This window comes from Phacochoerus africanus, chromosome 16, assembly GCF_016906955.1.
Source record: "Phacochoerus africanus isolate WHEZ1 chromosome 16, ROS_Pafr_v1, whole genome shotgun sequence".
Taxonomy (NCBI): Eukaryota; Metazoa; Chordata; class Mammalia; order Artiodactyla; family Suidae; genus Phacochoerus; species Phacochoerus africanus.
In genome coordinates, this window is record NC_062559.1 from 53978472 (window position 1) to 53994052 (window position 15581).

Sequence of the window (15581 nt, forward strand, 5' to 3'; positions counted from 1 at the left end):
AGATTCCCAAGAGCTTTGCTTCCAATGTCCTTCCCCCCACGACAAGCCACATTCACCCCTGCTTTCCCAGGAGGTCCTCCAAGAACCGCAGCCAGTCCCAACCCAGATTGCCACGGAGAACCTGCTTTGCCCTGGGACCAAGTGCACATGAAAATCTGTGTGTGCCTTCCAAGAGTGGGGTCTCTGTTTCCCCCAGACCTGTGGAGCTCCTGCACACAAGCCCCACCGGCCTTCAATGCCAGATGCTCCAGGGGCTCTTTCTCCTAGTGCCAAATCCCCACACATGGGGGTTTGATGTGGGGCGGGGGGGGGGCTCAGACGCTCACTCCTGTAGGTGAGTCTCTGTGATACAGTTACTTTCCAGTCTGTGGGGCTTCCCACCTGGGAGGTGTGGGGTTGCTTATATTGCATAATCACCTCTCCTACCTCTTGATGTAGCCTCTTCTTTATCTTCTGGAGTAGGATAGCTTTTAGAAAGTTTCTGGTACATTTGGTTGAAGATTACTCAGCATTTGGTTGTAAATTCTGTTGTTTTAGAAGAGAAGTTGAGCTCCAGTCCTTCTAATCCACCATCTTAATCCTCTATATATGGTTTTTTATATATAGAAATTCCTAAAGCCTTAACCAAAAAACTTAGATCTAATCAATGAATACAGTAACATTGAAGGACACAAAATTAACGAAAAGAAGCAACATTTCTGCACACAAACAATGAATTTCCTATGGAAGAAAGAAATAAATTAATTCAATTTACCATAGGATCAAAAACAATACTTAGGAATAAATCTAACTGAAGAGGAAAAGATCTTTATTCAGAAAACTCCAAGATACTGATGAAAGGAAACAAAGAAGACACAAATAAATGGAAAGGTATTCCATGTTCATGGATTGGAAGAATTAATATTGTTTAAATGTTAATACTATCAAAAACCATCTCTAGATTCAATTCAATCTCTATCAATATTCCAATGGCATTTTTTAGAGAAATAGAAAAACACTTCTAAAATGTATATGGAACCACAAAAAAGACTCTGAGTAGCCAAAGAAATCCTGAGAAAAATGAACAAAGCAGGAGTCATTACACTTCCTTGTTTCAAACTATAATACAAAGCTACAGTCATCAAAGCCATATGGTACCGGCATAAAAAGACCAATGGAACAGAATGAAGAGTCCAGAAATAAACTCAAGAAAACATAGTCAACTAATATTTGACAAAGCAGCCAAGAATACTTAGTGGAGAAAAAAAAAAGTTTTTTTAATAAATGAAAATGGGATACTTAGATATTTACATAGAAAAGAATGAAAGTGGGCCTGTATCTAACATCATTCAAAAAAATAGCCTGAAACGGACTAAAGACTTAAATTTAAGACCTGAAACCTGGAAAGTCCGAGGTGAAAACACAGGAATAAAGCTCCTTGGCATGGGTCTTGGGAATGAATTTTCTGGTTATGATGCCTAAAGAATAAGCAATGAAATCAAAAATACACAAGTGGGACTACATCAAATTAAAATGCTTCTGCAAAGTAAAGGAAACCATCAACAATGTGCTCAGACAACCTGTGGAATGAGAATAAACATGTGTAGATTGTATATATGAAAAGGGGGTTATATCCAAAAGGCAAGGAATGCATTAAAGGCAAAAAAATAAATAAATAACCCAATTTTAAAATGGGCAAAGAACATGAATAGACATTTCTCCAAAGACATAAAAATGGTCAACAGGAACATGACAAGGTACTTCAACATCACTAATCACTGGGTAAATGTGGATTAATTATTTTTTGTTGTTGTTGTCTTTTTGCCATTTCTTGGGCTGCTTCCACGGCATGTGGAGGTTTCGAGGCTAGGGGTCAAATCGGACCTGCAGCTGCCAGCCTACGCCAGAGTCACAGCAATGTGGGATCCGAGCCGCGCCTGCAACCTACACCCCAGTCCCCGGCAACACCGGATCCCTAACCCACTAAGCAAGGCCAGGGATCGAACCCGCAACCTCATGGTTCTTAGTCGGATTCGTTAGCCACTGAGCCACGATGAGAACTCCCAGGTAAATGTGGATTAAAACGATGATGAGATATAACTTCATGCATTAGAATGGCACATCATCAAAAAGAAAGAGATAACGAAGGCTGGAATAGACATGGAGAAAAGGGAACCCTGGTAGACTGCTGTTGGGACTGTAAATTAGTACAGCAAATGGGGAACAGCATGGAGGATCCTCAAAATAATTAACAACAGAACTATCGTATAAGTCAGAAATTCCACTTATGGGTATATATCCAAAGGAAAAGAAAACACTAACTTGAAGAGATACCTGCATTCACATGTTCACAACAGCATTATTTGCTATAGTCAAAGCATGGAAACAAACTAAGTGTCCATCAACGGATCAGGAAGAATGGTATATACAGATGATGGAATATTTTCCATCCATAAAAAAGTGAGAAAATTTACCATGTGTGAAACACGGATGGACCTTGAGGCATTATGCTAAGTGAAATAAGTCATAAAGAGAAAGACAAGTACTGTATGATCTCACTTACACGCAATACTAAAAACAATCAAGCCAACAAACAAAACTCACAGAAAAAGAGATCGGACTTGTGGTTCCAGAGGCAGAGAGTAGAGAGTGAGGGAAGGGAAACTGGAAGAAGGCATCAAAAGGTACCAACTTCCAGTTAGAAAATAAGTAAGTAGCACGGATGTAGTATTCAAAAGGATGACTGTAGCTAACACTGCTGCATGCATAGAGGAGAGGTGTTAAGAGAGTGAATCCTACAAATTTTCAACCGCCCAAAATGGATTTCACATTTTTATTTTTTGTCTTTTTAGGGCCACACCACAGCATGTAGAGGTTCCCAGGCTAGGGGAAGAATCAGCGCTGTAGGGATCAGCCTATGCCACAGCCACAGAAACGTGGGATCCGAGCCACATCTGCGACCTGTGCCATAGCTCACGGCAATGCCAGATCTTTAATGCATTGAGAGAGGCCATCCTCATGGATACTAGTCAGATTCATTGCCACTGAGCCACGATGGGAACTCTGGATTTCATATTTTTAGATGGTTGAAAGAAATCAAAAGAATAATATCTCCTTACGCATGAAACATGTATGGAATTCAATGTCCATAGATAAAGTCCTTTTGGAATACAGTCATGCTCACGCATTTAAGTATTGTCTATAGTTGCTATCTCGCTACAATGGCACAGTAAGTAGCTGTGATAAAGACCACACAGTCCACAATGTCTACAGTATTTACTAATTCTTTATAGAAAAAGTTTGCAGACACATTTTAAGGCAGTAAGTTTTAGGATGATTTACTATACCACAATAGTTAACTGTGATTTTTAAATTTTCATCCCATGTTAAATTTCTTTGCTTGCAGGCTACGTCTTATAGTTACATCTATACTTGCATATTTAAAGTTGTTATTAACTTTCAGAATGTTTCATCGTTGCTAGTTTTTATTTCTTAGCACTTACTAAGATTTTCTTTGTAGCCTAGTCTGTAATCAGTGTTTGTAAATGTTCCACAGACCCTAGAAAACAATAGGTGCTCTCGTTAGCAGGGTATGCAATACTACATTCATCTACTACTTCCACCTTATTAAATATACTAGATAAATCCTCTTTATTTACATATCTTAGAAAACAACATGTTAAATTACTATAAAACAATTATGTTTCTCATCATTTCTATTTCTAATAATTCTAAATTTCTATATTTTAGGATATATTACTACATTTTAATGTACTTAAAAATGGCTTAGAACCACAAATTACTCTTATTTTCCAAATATAGTATTTATCAATGGCCACCAAAAAGGGCCAGTCCCAGAGCCACAAAGATCCAGGCCAGCATTCTGATTTTCCTTTTTTTATTTCCCTTCATTAAATTGAACAGAGTACTGAGACTTAAATAAACTCAGACATTCCAATGTCTGGATTTTTCTTTTTCCAAAGTTAGCAAATGAGAAAAGAAAAACAATTCACAATAGAGGAAAGAAAAATCATAAGATAGAAAAAAATGCAAATTTACAAATTGAAAGATTAAAAGTTGCGTGTGTGTGTGTGTGTGTGTGTGTGTGTGTGTGTGTGTGTGTTGGGATGGCGGGTGTGCAAGGGATGCAGAATGTTCACTTAATTTCTTTTCCTAGCCAGGCTTATTCTAGACACAAAATTTATAGTTAGAGTAAAGGGAAATAAGCGACTATCCTGTGAGTACTGTGGAAAAGCCACAGATAGTCAGGAGATTCCAATTTGAGCCTCACCAGTGAGCTGTGTGATACTAGGGGAAAACCTGTTAAACTAGAACCAAGGCAGGTCCAGTCTGGCACTGGAAGCAGTGATCAGCTTTGCCAAAACTACTGTGGCCTGTCCAGGTGAATATGGCCAGGAGCAGCTGGTCACTAGGGAATGTTCCAGGATGCTGGACAGCTGGTGGAAATCAAGACTCAGCAGGGGTGTCAGCTGTCAGCACTGGATGAGAGGTGGAGTCAGCTCTCACTAGAAACATCAGTTGATGTTAGATCAAAGGCCCAAGGAAGGCCTATGCTGGAAAGTCGAAGCTAAGGAGAGATAAGGAGAAAACCCAAGTTGAGGCAAAGTAGGTACAGAACGGAACGCACCCTGAGCCAAAGGTGGGCAGGAAATTGGGCAGGGCAGGAATAAGTCTGGGAGTCTGAGGAGCAGAGTATCAGGAGACTAAGTCAAACTCCAGGTTCTCTATCCAGTTCAAAAGTCAAGAGCAAAAGAAGGTCAGCCAGCAACGTCTGGAGAGCTGTGCCTACACCCTCCCAAAAGGAAGGCTTTTTGAGTTGGCTTTGTGGAATCTCACACCAGATTTCAAGGGGTCTCTGGCTGTGGTGCTGCTAAACTCTAAGTGCTTACACTTGGGAAGGGGTTACATTCAATGATATCCAAAGTTCTGTCCAGCTCCCCAAGTGTTTAGGACTCTAACATTCTATAAATCTAAAAATATACATTAAGTTTCAATGGAGAAACGAGGGTATTAAATGTTTTATCCAGGGAAAGAGAGTTTATTGGACTCCTTCCCACCACCATCCCCCCACCCCCACCCCCTGCACATACTTATAAATATCCCACCACTACCACCTAATTCTTTCTACTAAAAGGCAGTGTGGAATGGTTTATAGCCTTCCTGGAAAAAAAAAGGGGGGAGGAGAGAAGGAGTGGGATGACATTCCATTCCATCCTGACTCACTTAAAGACATCATTTGATTCTCAGTCACAAAGAATTCTCTTAACAGGGTGGAAAGCGCCCTGGTCACGGGGAGCTTGTTTGCAGTCGCAGTGGTTCCCTGTGCATTCTGTTAAGCCAAAAGGATGCATTCCAGGGCTGTGTTCTTTCATCCTTCTTCCCTCCAGGCTGATTTTATAGTAACAATGCATAGCTACTTCCATCTATCTCCAAATAACCAACAGTCAGAAAATGTACCACATAAAATATAGCCATTTTACAAGGGATCATCCATTAGGTGATAAAGGCAGAGCTGCCATGGATGCCTAAGAAAACAAATGTGACCCTCACCAAACATCAGGTCCACTCATCCAAATCAGCTCTCCCGCAGGGGATGCCAGATACACCGACGAGGACATGATCCAAGGCCTTATGAAAAGGGGAAGGTACGATAAACTAAATACGAAGGCTGAGGACGTGTAAATAAATCACGTGACATGCAGCCTCAGAAGATACGGAGAGAAGTCAGAAAAAACCCAAAGGCGGCCAGAAGAGCTTCTGAAATGTGAAGAGCATTTTAGACCAACGGAAAGTTTCCACGGGAGAAAACAATCCATCGTTTCTCTATGTATATTAAAAACACATAGGTATGAGCGAGTTGGTGGTTGCCGGGTTGAGCGAGAGGAGGAATTAATCAGGGTTCGAAGAGACTTCCACAGCCTCCCAGCCCCGGCAGAAGGTTCCCGGGGAGGGAACCTTATCTCTGGGCCCCTGACTGCCCTCGGCCCTTCCTCTGCTCTTCGCCGGCCTCCGGCCTCGCAGCCAGAGCTTTGCTGATGTCTCCCCGCCCCGTTATAACCTAGTCTGGGGAAAGGGCCTGGGAAATTTTACCTAATCCAAGGAATCAGATTCCATGCTTTAACTCCCCCTGTGCTGTCTGAAGTTTACGAGTGGACAAACTTTTTTAGGCTCCCCAAATGTATAACTGCAGAATTTCTGAAATCAGCCAACTATGCATAAGGAAGGGTTCTATTCCTTCCAGCCCTGTCCTCTAAGCAAACCACTCGGTCAATGCAGCCTTCCAGGAAATAGGACAAACCCAAACAGGAAGACGATACATAAGATCCATTTATTATTTCACGTAAAAGAGCTCAAATTGTGAAAGACAGGATAAGGACAGGAAGATGGGACACAGAAGGCAGGCAGGGGGCAGAGAGAGGGCTGGCAGAGACGAAATAGGAGGGCGTTTTATTTTCTACTAACAATTAAAACTAAGGACGTTATAGATGCTCTTTAAGAGAAAAGTAGAGCCAACAGCTTTCAGGAAGGCGAATGATAATACCCTTTAAAACCTTTGGAAAAACTTACCCATAAAAATGACATGGGGGAAGTCATGGATGTAATTTACCTCAGAGTTCAAAGGCCCTGACTGAAGCTTTTCCCAGAGACTATTAACACGCAGCATTGCAACTTGGGAACACACTAAAGGGTTTCATTCTTTTGAGGGTACAACAACGACTGCATGGAATAACTTAGGTGGAATGCTCACAAGTTCCGAGTTCATTGCCTACACTGAGAAACAGTGCTTCTTGAAAGGCAGCACAATGTGAGCTACTGAAGTACACTTTGGTTTCAACAACAACGACAACAACAAAACAAGCACTGTTAACTGTCTTTATGAAAAGCACTGTACAAAGTTAACTGTATTCCTGAGTCTTGTGTGCTATTTTTGATTTCATTAAAAAGTTGAACACAGATCATTTATTAGCTGCAACAAGGTCATACAGGCCAACTAGAATGCCATGCTTTATTTTTGCTAGAATGAGATCAAATCAGTACAACACCACTAGTCACACTAATCAGGATTTGACTGGCAGTTAAATAGAATTCTATTAAATAAAAACTGCAGAAGGCAACTCATAGTAATTAACGGCTTGAGAGAGAAACATGGTATCCATGAATAAAGAAAACGATAGAGGAGAACTTTAATGGCAAAAAACTGGGGAAGCGTAGTTTATGATTCTTGAGGAGTGAGAGCCTCCTAAAACACACTGGGCACTGCCGTATGCTGAGGGCTGTCTGGAGGCTTTCATGCTTGTTCTGTTCTTCGCTTCTCACCATGAAGCACCAGATGACCTATGCACCATGGATATGAAACCCTGAGGCTCGGAGCTGTCAGAGGGGTGCTCAGGTCGCCAGGGTCTCTGGTCTCAAATTCAGGCCTCCAGACATCCTGTGATCATAATACCGGCCTCCCGGATTAGTTTAGAAAACGTTCTCACTTTTGTCTACCACTGCTCTCTTTTTATTTTGACCTAACATTGGGTCTTTGCCCCTTGGCCTGTTTGCCAAATACGGATGGTCCACACATTTGCTAACTGAAAGCACACCTAGTGTCAAGAACCCAAAAAGGCACTAGAGATAAAAATCAAAAAAGACACACAGTCTTGGCGTTCCCGCCGTGGCACACTGGGTAAAGACTCCGACTGCAGTGGCCCGGGTTTGTGAGAAGGTACGGGTTTGATCCCAGGCCTGGCACAAAGGGTTAAAGGATCTGGCATTGCCACAGCGGCAGTGTAGGTCACAGCTACAGCTCAGATTCAATCTCTGGCCCAGGAGGGAACTTCCATAGGCCATTAAAAAACAAAACAAAACAAACAAAAATAAACAAAAACATAGTCTCTTACGACATGTCAATGTAAGGTCATGAGTCATGACAAACGTATCACTCTGTTGGGTTGCGGGTGGTGGGGAGGCTGGGGGAGGGGGAAGGGGAGTAGAGGGTACAGGGGAAATCTCTGAACCTTCCTCTCCATTTGCTAGGAACCTAAAACTGCTCTACAAAATTGTCCCTAAAAACAAAAAGCTAATCTCTGCCTTAAGAAACTCACTGTCTTGTCAGGGAGGGCGTGTGATGACAGCTGAGCACAATAGACGCTTTGATGCAGCAGCGTGGGGGGGGGTGGGCATGTAAAACAGACAAATGAGCCAGGAAAAGCTCCCAAACTTATGCTCATTGTAAAGACTGGTAGCAGCCAGGGACGAAAAAGGGCCATCATTCTAGTGAAAACCAATGAGTATGTAGAGACACAGTGGATTCAAAGACCAGGGCAAACCATAAGGAGTTGCAGGTAGGAGATCGAACTACACGTGTTAAGAGAAAGAGTTGAAACTTTATCCCCACAGCTATGGAGACTCCCTGAAAGACCGAGGCAGGGAAGCAGAGTGACCAAATTTGCTTCATGGAACCAAGATGTCAGTTTTTAAAAATTAAGTTATATTTGGGCACCTTTGAGGTCACAACCCCTCCATCAACAGCCGCAAATGCATCAGGTTCAACTTGCCAATGTTTTGAATGAGTCTATTAAAAATAACTTGACACCAAATTTAAAGAGATGAAGTTCTTTAAATTCTGAATTCAATTCAACAAGAATCTGTTTAGCACCTTTGTATGTTTAGAAGTTCCCATCGTGGCTCAGTGGTTAATGAACCTGACTAGCATCCATGAGGATGCGGGTTCAATTCCTGGCCTCGTTCAGTGGGTTAAGGATCTGGCGTTGCCGTGAACTGCGGTGTAGGTCGAAGATATGGCTCAGATCCCACATTGCTGTGGCTCTGGCGTAGGCCAGCGGCTGCAGCTCTGATTCGACTCCTAGCCTGGGAATCTCCACATGCCACTAGCGCGACCCTAAAAGACAAAAAAAAAAAAAAAAAGGCCCTGAACTAGGGCATTTAATTTCACTTTAAATTTTAATATAGTAAACTCTGAAAATAAGTAGATATCAAATACATAGCAGAAACTTAAGAAAAATCAGATCATTCAAAACCAAAAGCAATTATTTATTTGACTAAAGGATTTGCCACAGTACTTTAAAAGGTATATAATGGAAAAAATAAAAATTATTTTTTAAAAAAAGGTAAATTTGTCTTACACTGTATAGTTTTATTTACGACAACTTAGTGTAACCAACTTTTTAGGAATGCCTTCGTGAGGACTGTACTGATACACAGTTCCTTAACATGTGTAGCATTTTTCAAAAAGCAATTTAACAGCTGTCAGCGGTTTCTCTCCAAGTTACTTTTTTCCTTCTCCTATAATTTATTTTTTTCTCTGTGTAAAACCATACTCAATTTTATATTTTCTCCTTTGAACTGTCTTTTTTTCCCTTCACCTGCCTAATTCAATGTGTCCTTTAAGACTCATCTCAGGTGGCACTGCCTACAGGAAGCCTTCCCTGATTTGCCCAGATTGAGGCAGGTGCCCCTTCTCTGGGCTCCCAGCACCCAGTGCACATGGGTGGCACTTCACACACTCTATTTAATTCATTGCTTTACCTTTTAATTTTCCTGCTTGGACCAGGAGCTGGTCTCATTTTCATCTCTGTATCTGTAGGACGAAGGCTCACAGTCAGTGGCCACTAATGTCCATGAAGACAGGAAGAGAGAGGAATCAACCGCATTTCTGTCTTCCCCATTATTTCTCTGTCCCGCCATCGTCCCCAGCTGCCAGGACGTCACCTTCATCATTTTCTTCCTCGTGTCAATACACACACCATCATCTTCAGTCTCTCCAGGGAGTCCTAACTGCGGCAAAAATGCTGGTCCCCTGGGTGAGTAGCCCAGGTTGAGGAGTTTTTTGTCCTTAGAATTGCGAAGAATGGTTGGGCTGTAACAGACCCCGATTCATCTTGATGATATCTCTTGCTCTGTGGTTTAGCTGGGGACTTCTAATGTGCTTTAGCTTTGCCTCGTTTTTTGGTCCTAGCAGCTGGGTAAACAGACTCTCTGCAACACCCTGGATAAAATGGCACGCTCGAGGGGAAAGTCTTCCACCTTTAAATTAAAAAAAAAAAAAGCCGTGCTCACGGCCACGGTTGGGGAATAGCCACACCTGAGAGCACTTGAGGGGACCTGTGTGTGTGCTGGCTGTGGAAACAGCTGATGACAAAAACATGCAGCTGCCTTCCTGAACGAGACTGACCGCTCTCAGAAAACAGCATCAAACCGAATGCAGCAAGAGTAACAGAAAAGTGAGGCAAGCGACATTGCTGGTAGGCACTTTCAAAAGATGCCACAGATTCTGGAGGAGAAGGCAGAGAATCACCCAATTCTGCAGCATTTAGACGAATGACGGCCATGGCCAGGGAAGTTACTGTGGAATATTATCCAGGAAATTGATCAAAAATTACACAGAAAAAAGACTTTGGAAGGAAGGTTTTGAAACACAAGAGTAAACCTTTAGGTGTATTTTGGAGAGCAGACTTTGTAAAAATCCCTAAATACCTCTCTTTTCACTTTGGGATATCAAGCCGGATGAAAGTGGTGAGAGGCCTGGGTTTTTTTTTTAATAAACACTATAGAATCTATCATTCCTAGAGATTTTTTTAAAGCGGTCTGCAGTCAAATTCACTCTCACAAATTCCTCTGAATTTTTCATATTTAAATATTTTCTAAAATAAAAATATAGGCCAAGGAAAGTGTCTTTGAGCATTAAAGGCAACTTTTATGATATAATGTTTAAAAGCAAACAGCAGGAAAAAATATGGTATAGTCACATGGCAAATATGATTTTCTATAGGAGTGATTGGAAAACCACACACTCCAAAAAATTGCAGCATATGGATTGTAACGTGCTCAAAAAAAGACAAAAAGACAATAATTAACAGACACAGCCTGTAACTGCAAAGCAAAATTTACCAAAAAAATTATATGAAAAATACGGACAACTAACTTCTTAGGCATACCAAAATAAATATTTTTATGGAAGAGGTCTAGAAGAAAAGCCTTCTAGAAAAGCCTACAGGAGTTACTCGAAGTCCAGGAGGGCAGAGACTTTTGTGCTTTTTTTGTTTGTTTGTTTGTTTTGTCTTTTGCCTTTTCTAGGGCCACTTCCCGCGGCACATGGAGGTTCCCAGGCTAGGGGTCTAATCGGAGCTGTAGCCGCCGGCCTACACCACAGCCACAGCAACGCCGGATCCTTAACCCACTGAGCAAGGCCAGGGATTGAACCTGCCACCTCATGGTTCCTAGTCGGATTCGGTAACCACCGCGCCACGACGGGAACTCCCTGTGTTTGTTTTTTTTAATGTCATTTTCCTAGTGCTCAAAACAGTCACTGGCACAAGGTAAGTAGTCAGAACTACTTGTTAAATAGATGGTAAGACAATGAACAAATGAGAAGCATATGCCATTGAAACTCTTGAGTCGCTCAAGTCTCTTCAGTTTTGCCGGCTCTAAGTTGCTGGCAAGCTTTGAATCCCACCAGGTAGAGTGTTCCCTTGAAGACGTCTCTTCAGGGTGAAGGTGGTCAGAAGGTGCAAGCTTCCAGGTACAAGATAAATAAGGCCCAAGTGGGTAACTCACAGCATGGCGACTACAGTTAACAAAACGAGACTGCATCTTTGACAGTCGCTAAGAGAGTAGGTCTTAAGAGTTCTCATCACAAGGGAAAGTTAAAAACAGACTTGTAACAGTGAGGTGATGGGTATTAACTCATGAGAATCGTTTCACAGCACATACACATATCAAATCGTTATCCTGTACACCTTAAACGAACACGGCATTATATGTCAATTATATATGTCTCAACAAAACGCTAAGAAAAAAGACCTGTCTTCAAACTAGATAGAAATTAAAGTTGCTGATAAGCAAACTCATTTTATGACCGAAATTTCCTTGGTTTCATAAGTTTAAGAAGCTTCTTTATCATAAAGTCTCTTAGATCCACGACAGCATGATTTTCCGGCCACCTACTACCCCCCATTCTCTCTCTCTAGACCCACCTCCCTATTTTATTTCTTTATACTGAGAAAAAGGGGAAAGGGAAGCTCATGCCAGATTGCAGAAGGCCATGATGTCAGACTAAAAAGACCAGATTTAGTCCTATAATTAATAAAGAGCCACTAATATGTTGAATATTGGAACAACATAGTATCATATCATGAAAATGGTACACTCTACAACGCTCACAAGCCCAAGCGCTTAACATTACGAGTGAATCCAGAGACATTTGTTCAGAAAAACAGACGCTAAGGTTATCAGTGGGGCTGAATCAATACCCTAATCCTCCTTGGTCACACAGTTTGATCCTCCGTGGAGGAGAAGAGACTTGAGCTGGAAGAGCTGGAAGAACCAGCTCCCACAAGACAACAGCAAAACATGTCCACACCCGAGCACAGAAGAGCAGGGACCCCGGCCTCTGAGCAACCAAGGCCCTCTCTGTGGTCTGTGTTTCAACAGCAGGAGCAGGATGACGGGCCCTCCCCTAACAAGTTTCCTATCTTAAGACTACCCCCTCGTCTCTTCTGTACAAATTTGACTCCTTAAGTCTAAATAAAGACATGGTAAAGAACCGTTTGGATTCCCAAACGCTGAAACTCCCACTTCTGGGTGTATAAGGGTGGAAAGAAGATGTCAGGTGACCTAATTCACCCCAAAGAGACAAGCCACAGATTAAACTGTTACAGACGCTGCCAAACGCCCGTCCACAGCAGAGTTCTCTACCAGAACTTGACAAGGAACACAAGTGTCAGGACACAGGACCCCGTAACTTTGTGTCCTTGCTGGCCACTCAGGAATAAGACGATGCTTGCATCTGCCTAGGTTTTGTGTTTCTCTTGGGTCCACTCTTCCCACAGCATGGATGCGATTTATTTAGACTATCAAAGAGCTTTTGATAAGGTTCTCACAAGTGCCCATTATTGAAACTTGGTAGCCGTAGTGTGAAAGGAAAAAGTCCTATCAATGAATTAAATGAATTAGAAACTGCTTGAGAGGCAAACAGTGGAAATAAATGGCCAATTCTCATGTGGAGAGAGGTTAATGACCGAGGGCTCTCTGGCTTTGCCGTAGAACCGAGTTTTATTTAACTAACGACCAAGAGAGGGGAGCCTGATTCTCATTCTGTCTTATCTGCGCATCATTCCCACACACAGAGGTCCTGTTGACTGGAGGAGATGCAGGCAAGCAGAGAGGAAGTGCGTAAAATCCAGGAAAGAGCAGGTAGATAATGAATGGTGGCTCATGCAGAAATCCCCAAGTATGAAGGGAACGGAAAGAAATGAACCATGAGCAGAATTTTATTTTCTAAGCAGTTTGATAGGAATATACTACATGGAAACACAAGGGCATTTTGTCAAAAGACAAAATGTGGTATTTGAACAAAAGGCCTTAATTTCTTGGTATGAGGAAAGGAAACCTTCCATCCTGTAGGACAAGGCATGTGGCCATTTAGATGCGCAAAAACTACAAAGCCTGTCGCTTCAGACTGTTTAGATGTAAATAAAGGTGAAACTGAGAGGAGAAAGCAAGAATCATTATTTTTCCTGAGGCGAACTTGAAAAACTGGTACAGGTTTTAGCAAAAGCTTAACCAGACATGAATGGAATCATGTGGAAATCAAATATTCTAAATTAATTAACTGATTGTTAATCGTTCAACCTTTATGACCCACGACTCAACCTACCATTTATAAAGCATCACCACGACAAACGACACAGGAGTGATCAGAAAAACCAACCAACTCCTGACGGAACCGCCCTGCGTCTCGGCTTCCTCATGTGTAAAACAGGACGAACAGAACTGCCCTCACAGGGTGACCGGAGGGTTAGATGAGCCCCGGCCCGTGGAGCATTTAATCCAGTAAGTGTAAAACATGATGTTTACCCATGGCTGTTGTCAGGGTTTGTGACAGACTAACCCAACACTGACGTGCCCCAGAGACGCGGCCTGATCCAAGGTAACCAGGAATTTCTTATTCACAGCATTGTGATCATTCGGTGGTTAACAGGACAGGTAAACGTCTTTCAAATGCTTTCGAAGATAAACATAGATTAAAAATATATTTCTGCTAAGCAATTTTGCGAAATGAAAGCTAAGTTTAAATAAGCCAAAAAGAACACCACAAAATACCAAATAAATGCTAATGGCAGATTAATTCTTAAGTGTGCGCGTGGTAGAGCCACACTTACCGTGTCGAAAGAATTTTAATAAGCTCTTTTCTATTCTGTACTCGAAGGTGGTTGGTTCTGTACTTGGCATCGCCTATCAGTTCAGGCAAATTCAAGATCTAAAAGGGAAAAATAATTGTACAGCGTCATTCACAGGGTTGGGTACCTGCCTGTGGGTATGAGCCTTCTGGGCCTACTACTCCACTCCCAAGACCCTTCCTTGCTGGGGCTTAGAATTCTTAACCAAGGGTTCTGCGGAGGAAGGATCAGGCAATTAGGGTGGGTCATGCTGCTGGCTGGGTCTGCAATTTATAAGACGTTTTTCTACATTTAAGCATGTGTCTACATATAGGAACAGAGAAAAAGAGGTATCAGACCCCCATAATATCTTGTACCCATTTATGAGAAACTAGGACAAGAGTTATCAGATTCCCACAGAAAATCCCATCTAGAGGAAATAGGGATAGAGGCACAAAATTGGTAAAACGGACCTAATTCTAAAAATCACTATCTCGAAGTACACGTCTGCACTTACATGGGGCCCATAATCAACATCTATCTCATAGGGATATTCACTTATTTGTTCCACACGTAAATAAAACAATCTTATCTGTCCCAAGAGTCCCAGCCAGGATGGTGAACAAGGTGCTAAAACAAAGGGAAAGCAGACGCACTTGCCCCGAAAGCTCGCCATTAAAACAATGTCAAATTAAAGGATATTCTTCCTATAGAAGTGTCACTATTTTTCTTTCCTATGACTCCCTGAAGGAATACCAAACAGAAATGCTTTTATATCCTTCCTCTCTTGCTCCTCCTCAATAAAGAGAAAATCTATCTTGCAAGTCCCAGTGGGCACCCTGCAATTTTAACAAGACCGTAATGAAAGTACCGAGTGGATTGGGAATGGAAAAGACGTTTTAAAAGGAACGTGTGGAGGCAGTGTTTGGCAGTTGTGTTGGAAAGTCAGAAGGAGCATTTATGGGCTAGGGGCAGGCCATGTGGCCTACGGAAAGCTTCAGTACCTCTGTTAATGTATTTGCTTTAAATATAAACACTTAATGGTTTCATTTGTTTCCCACAGTTTAAATGAAATCAATCCATTAATCATCCTACAAAGGAGAGACAAGGAAAGAAGATCCCCTGAGGTAAAGAGAGCATCCCAGTGCTATCATTTCTCTTTCACATGTTTCACTTCTTCATTTCCCTTAGGAATAATGAAGACAGCATTACTCGCCTGGAGTTTTAAAAGCGACACCACATACAGTGCCCTTTCTAAAAACCTCCCTGTCACCACACCTGATCCCAGATTTGGCCTCCAGGCTCATCCAGGAATTAAAATCCACCTTCCCTCCCTAAGCGTGAATAATTCATTTCAAGAAAAGGCAGGTGCCTTCACGGGATCACAAGTTAAATTTGTAAATGTGGCCTCCCCCA

General features: G+C 42.0%; 1 protein-coding gene across 1 annotated transcript in view; it reads right to left on the bottom strand.

Annotated features, from left to right (window-relative positions):
- SUGCT (succinyl-CoA:glutarate-CoA transferase) overlaps positions 1-15581 on the bottom strand; it is a 650574-nt gene that overhangs the window by 383798 nt on the left and 251195 nt on the right. Inside the window, exon 11 of the mRNA XM_047763177.1 lies at positions 14169-14266. Within this exon, the coding sequence (XP_047619133.1) occupies positions 14169-14266 (98 nt within the window). The remainder of the gene's footprint in view (positions 1-14168; positions 14267-15581) is intronic.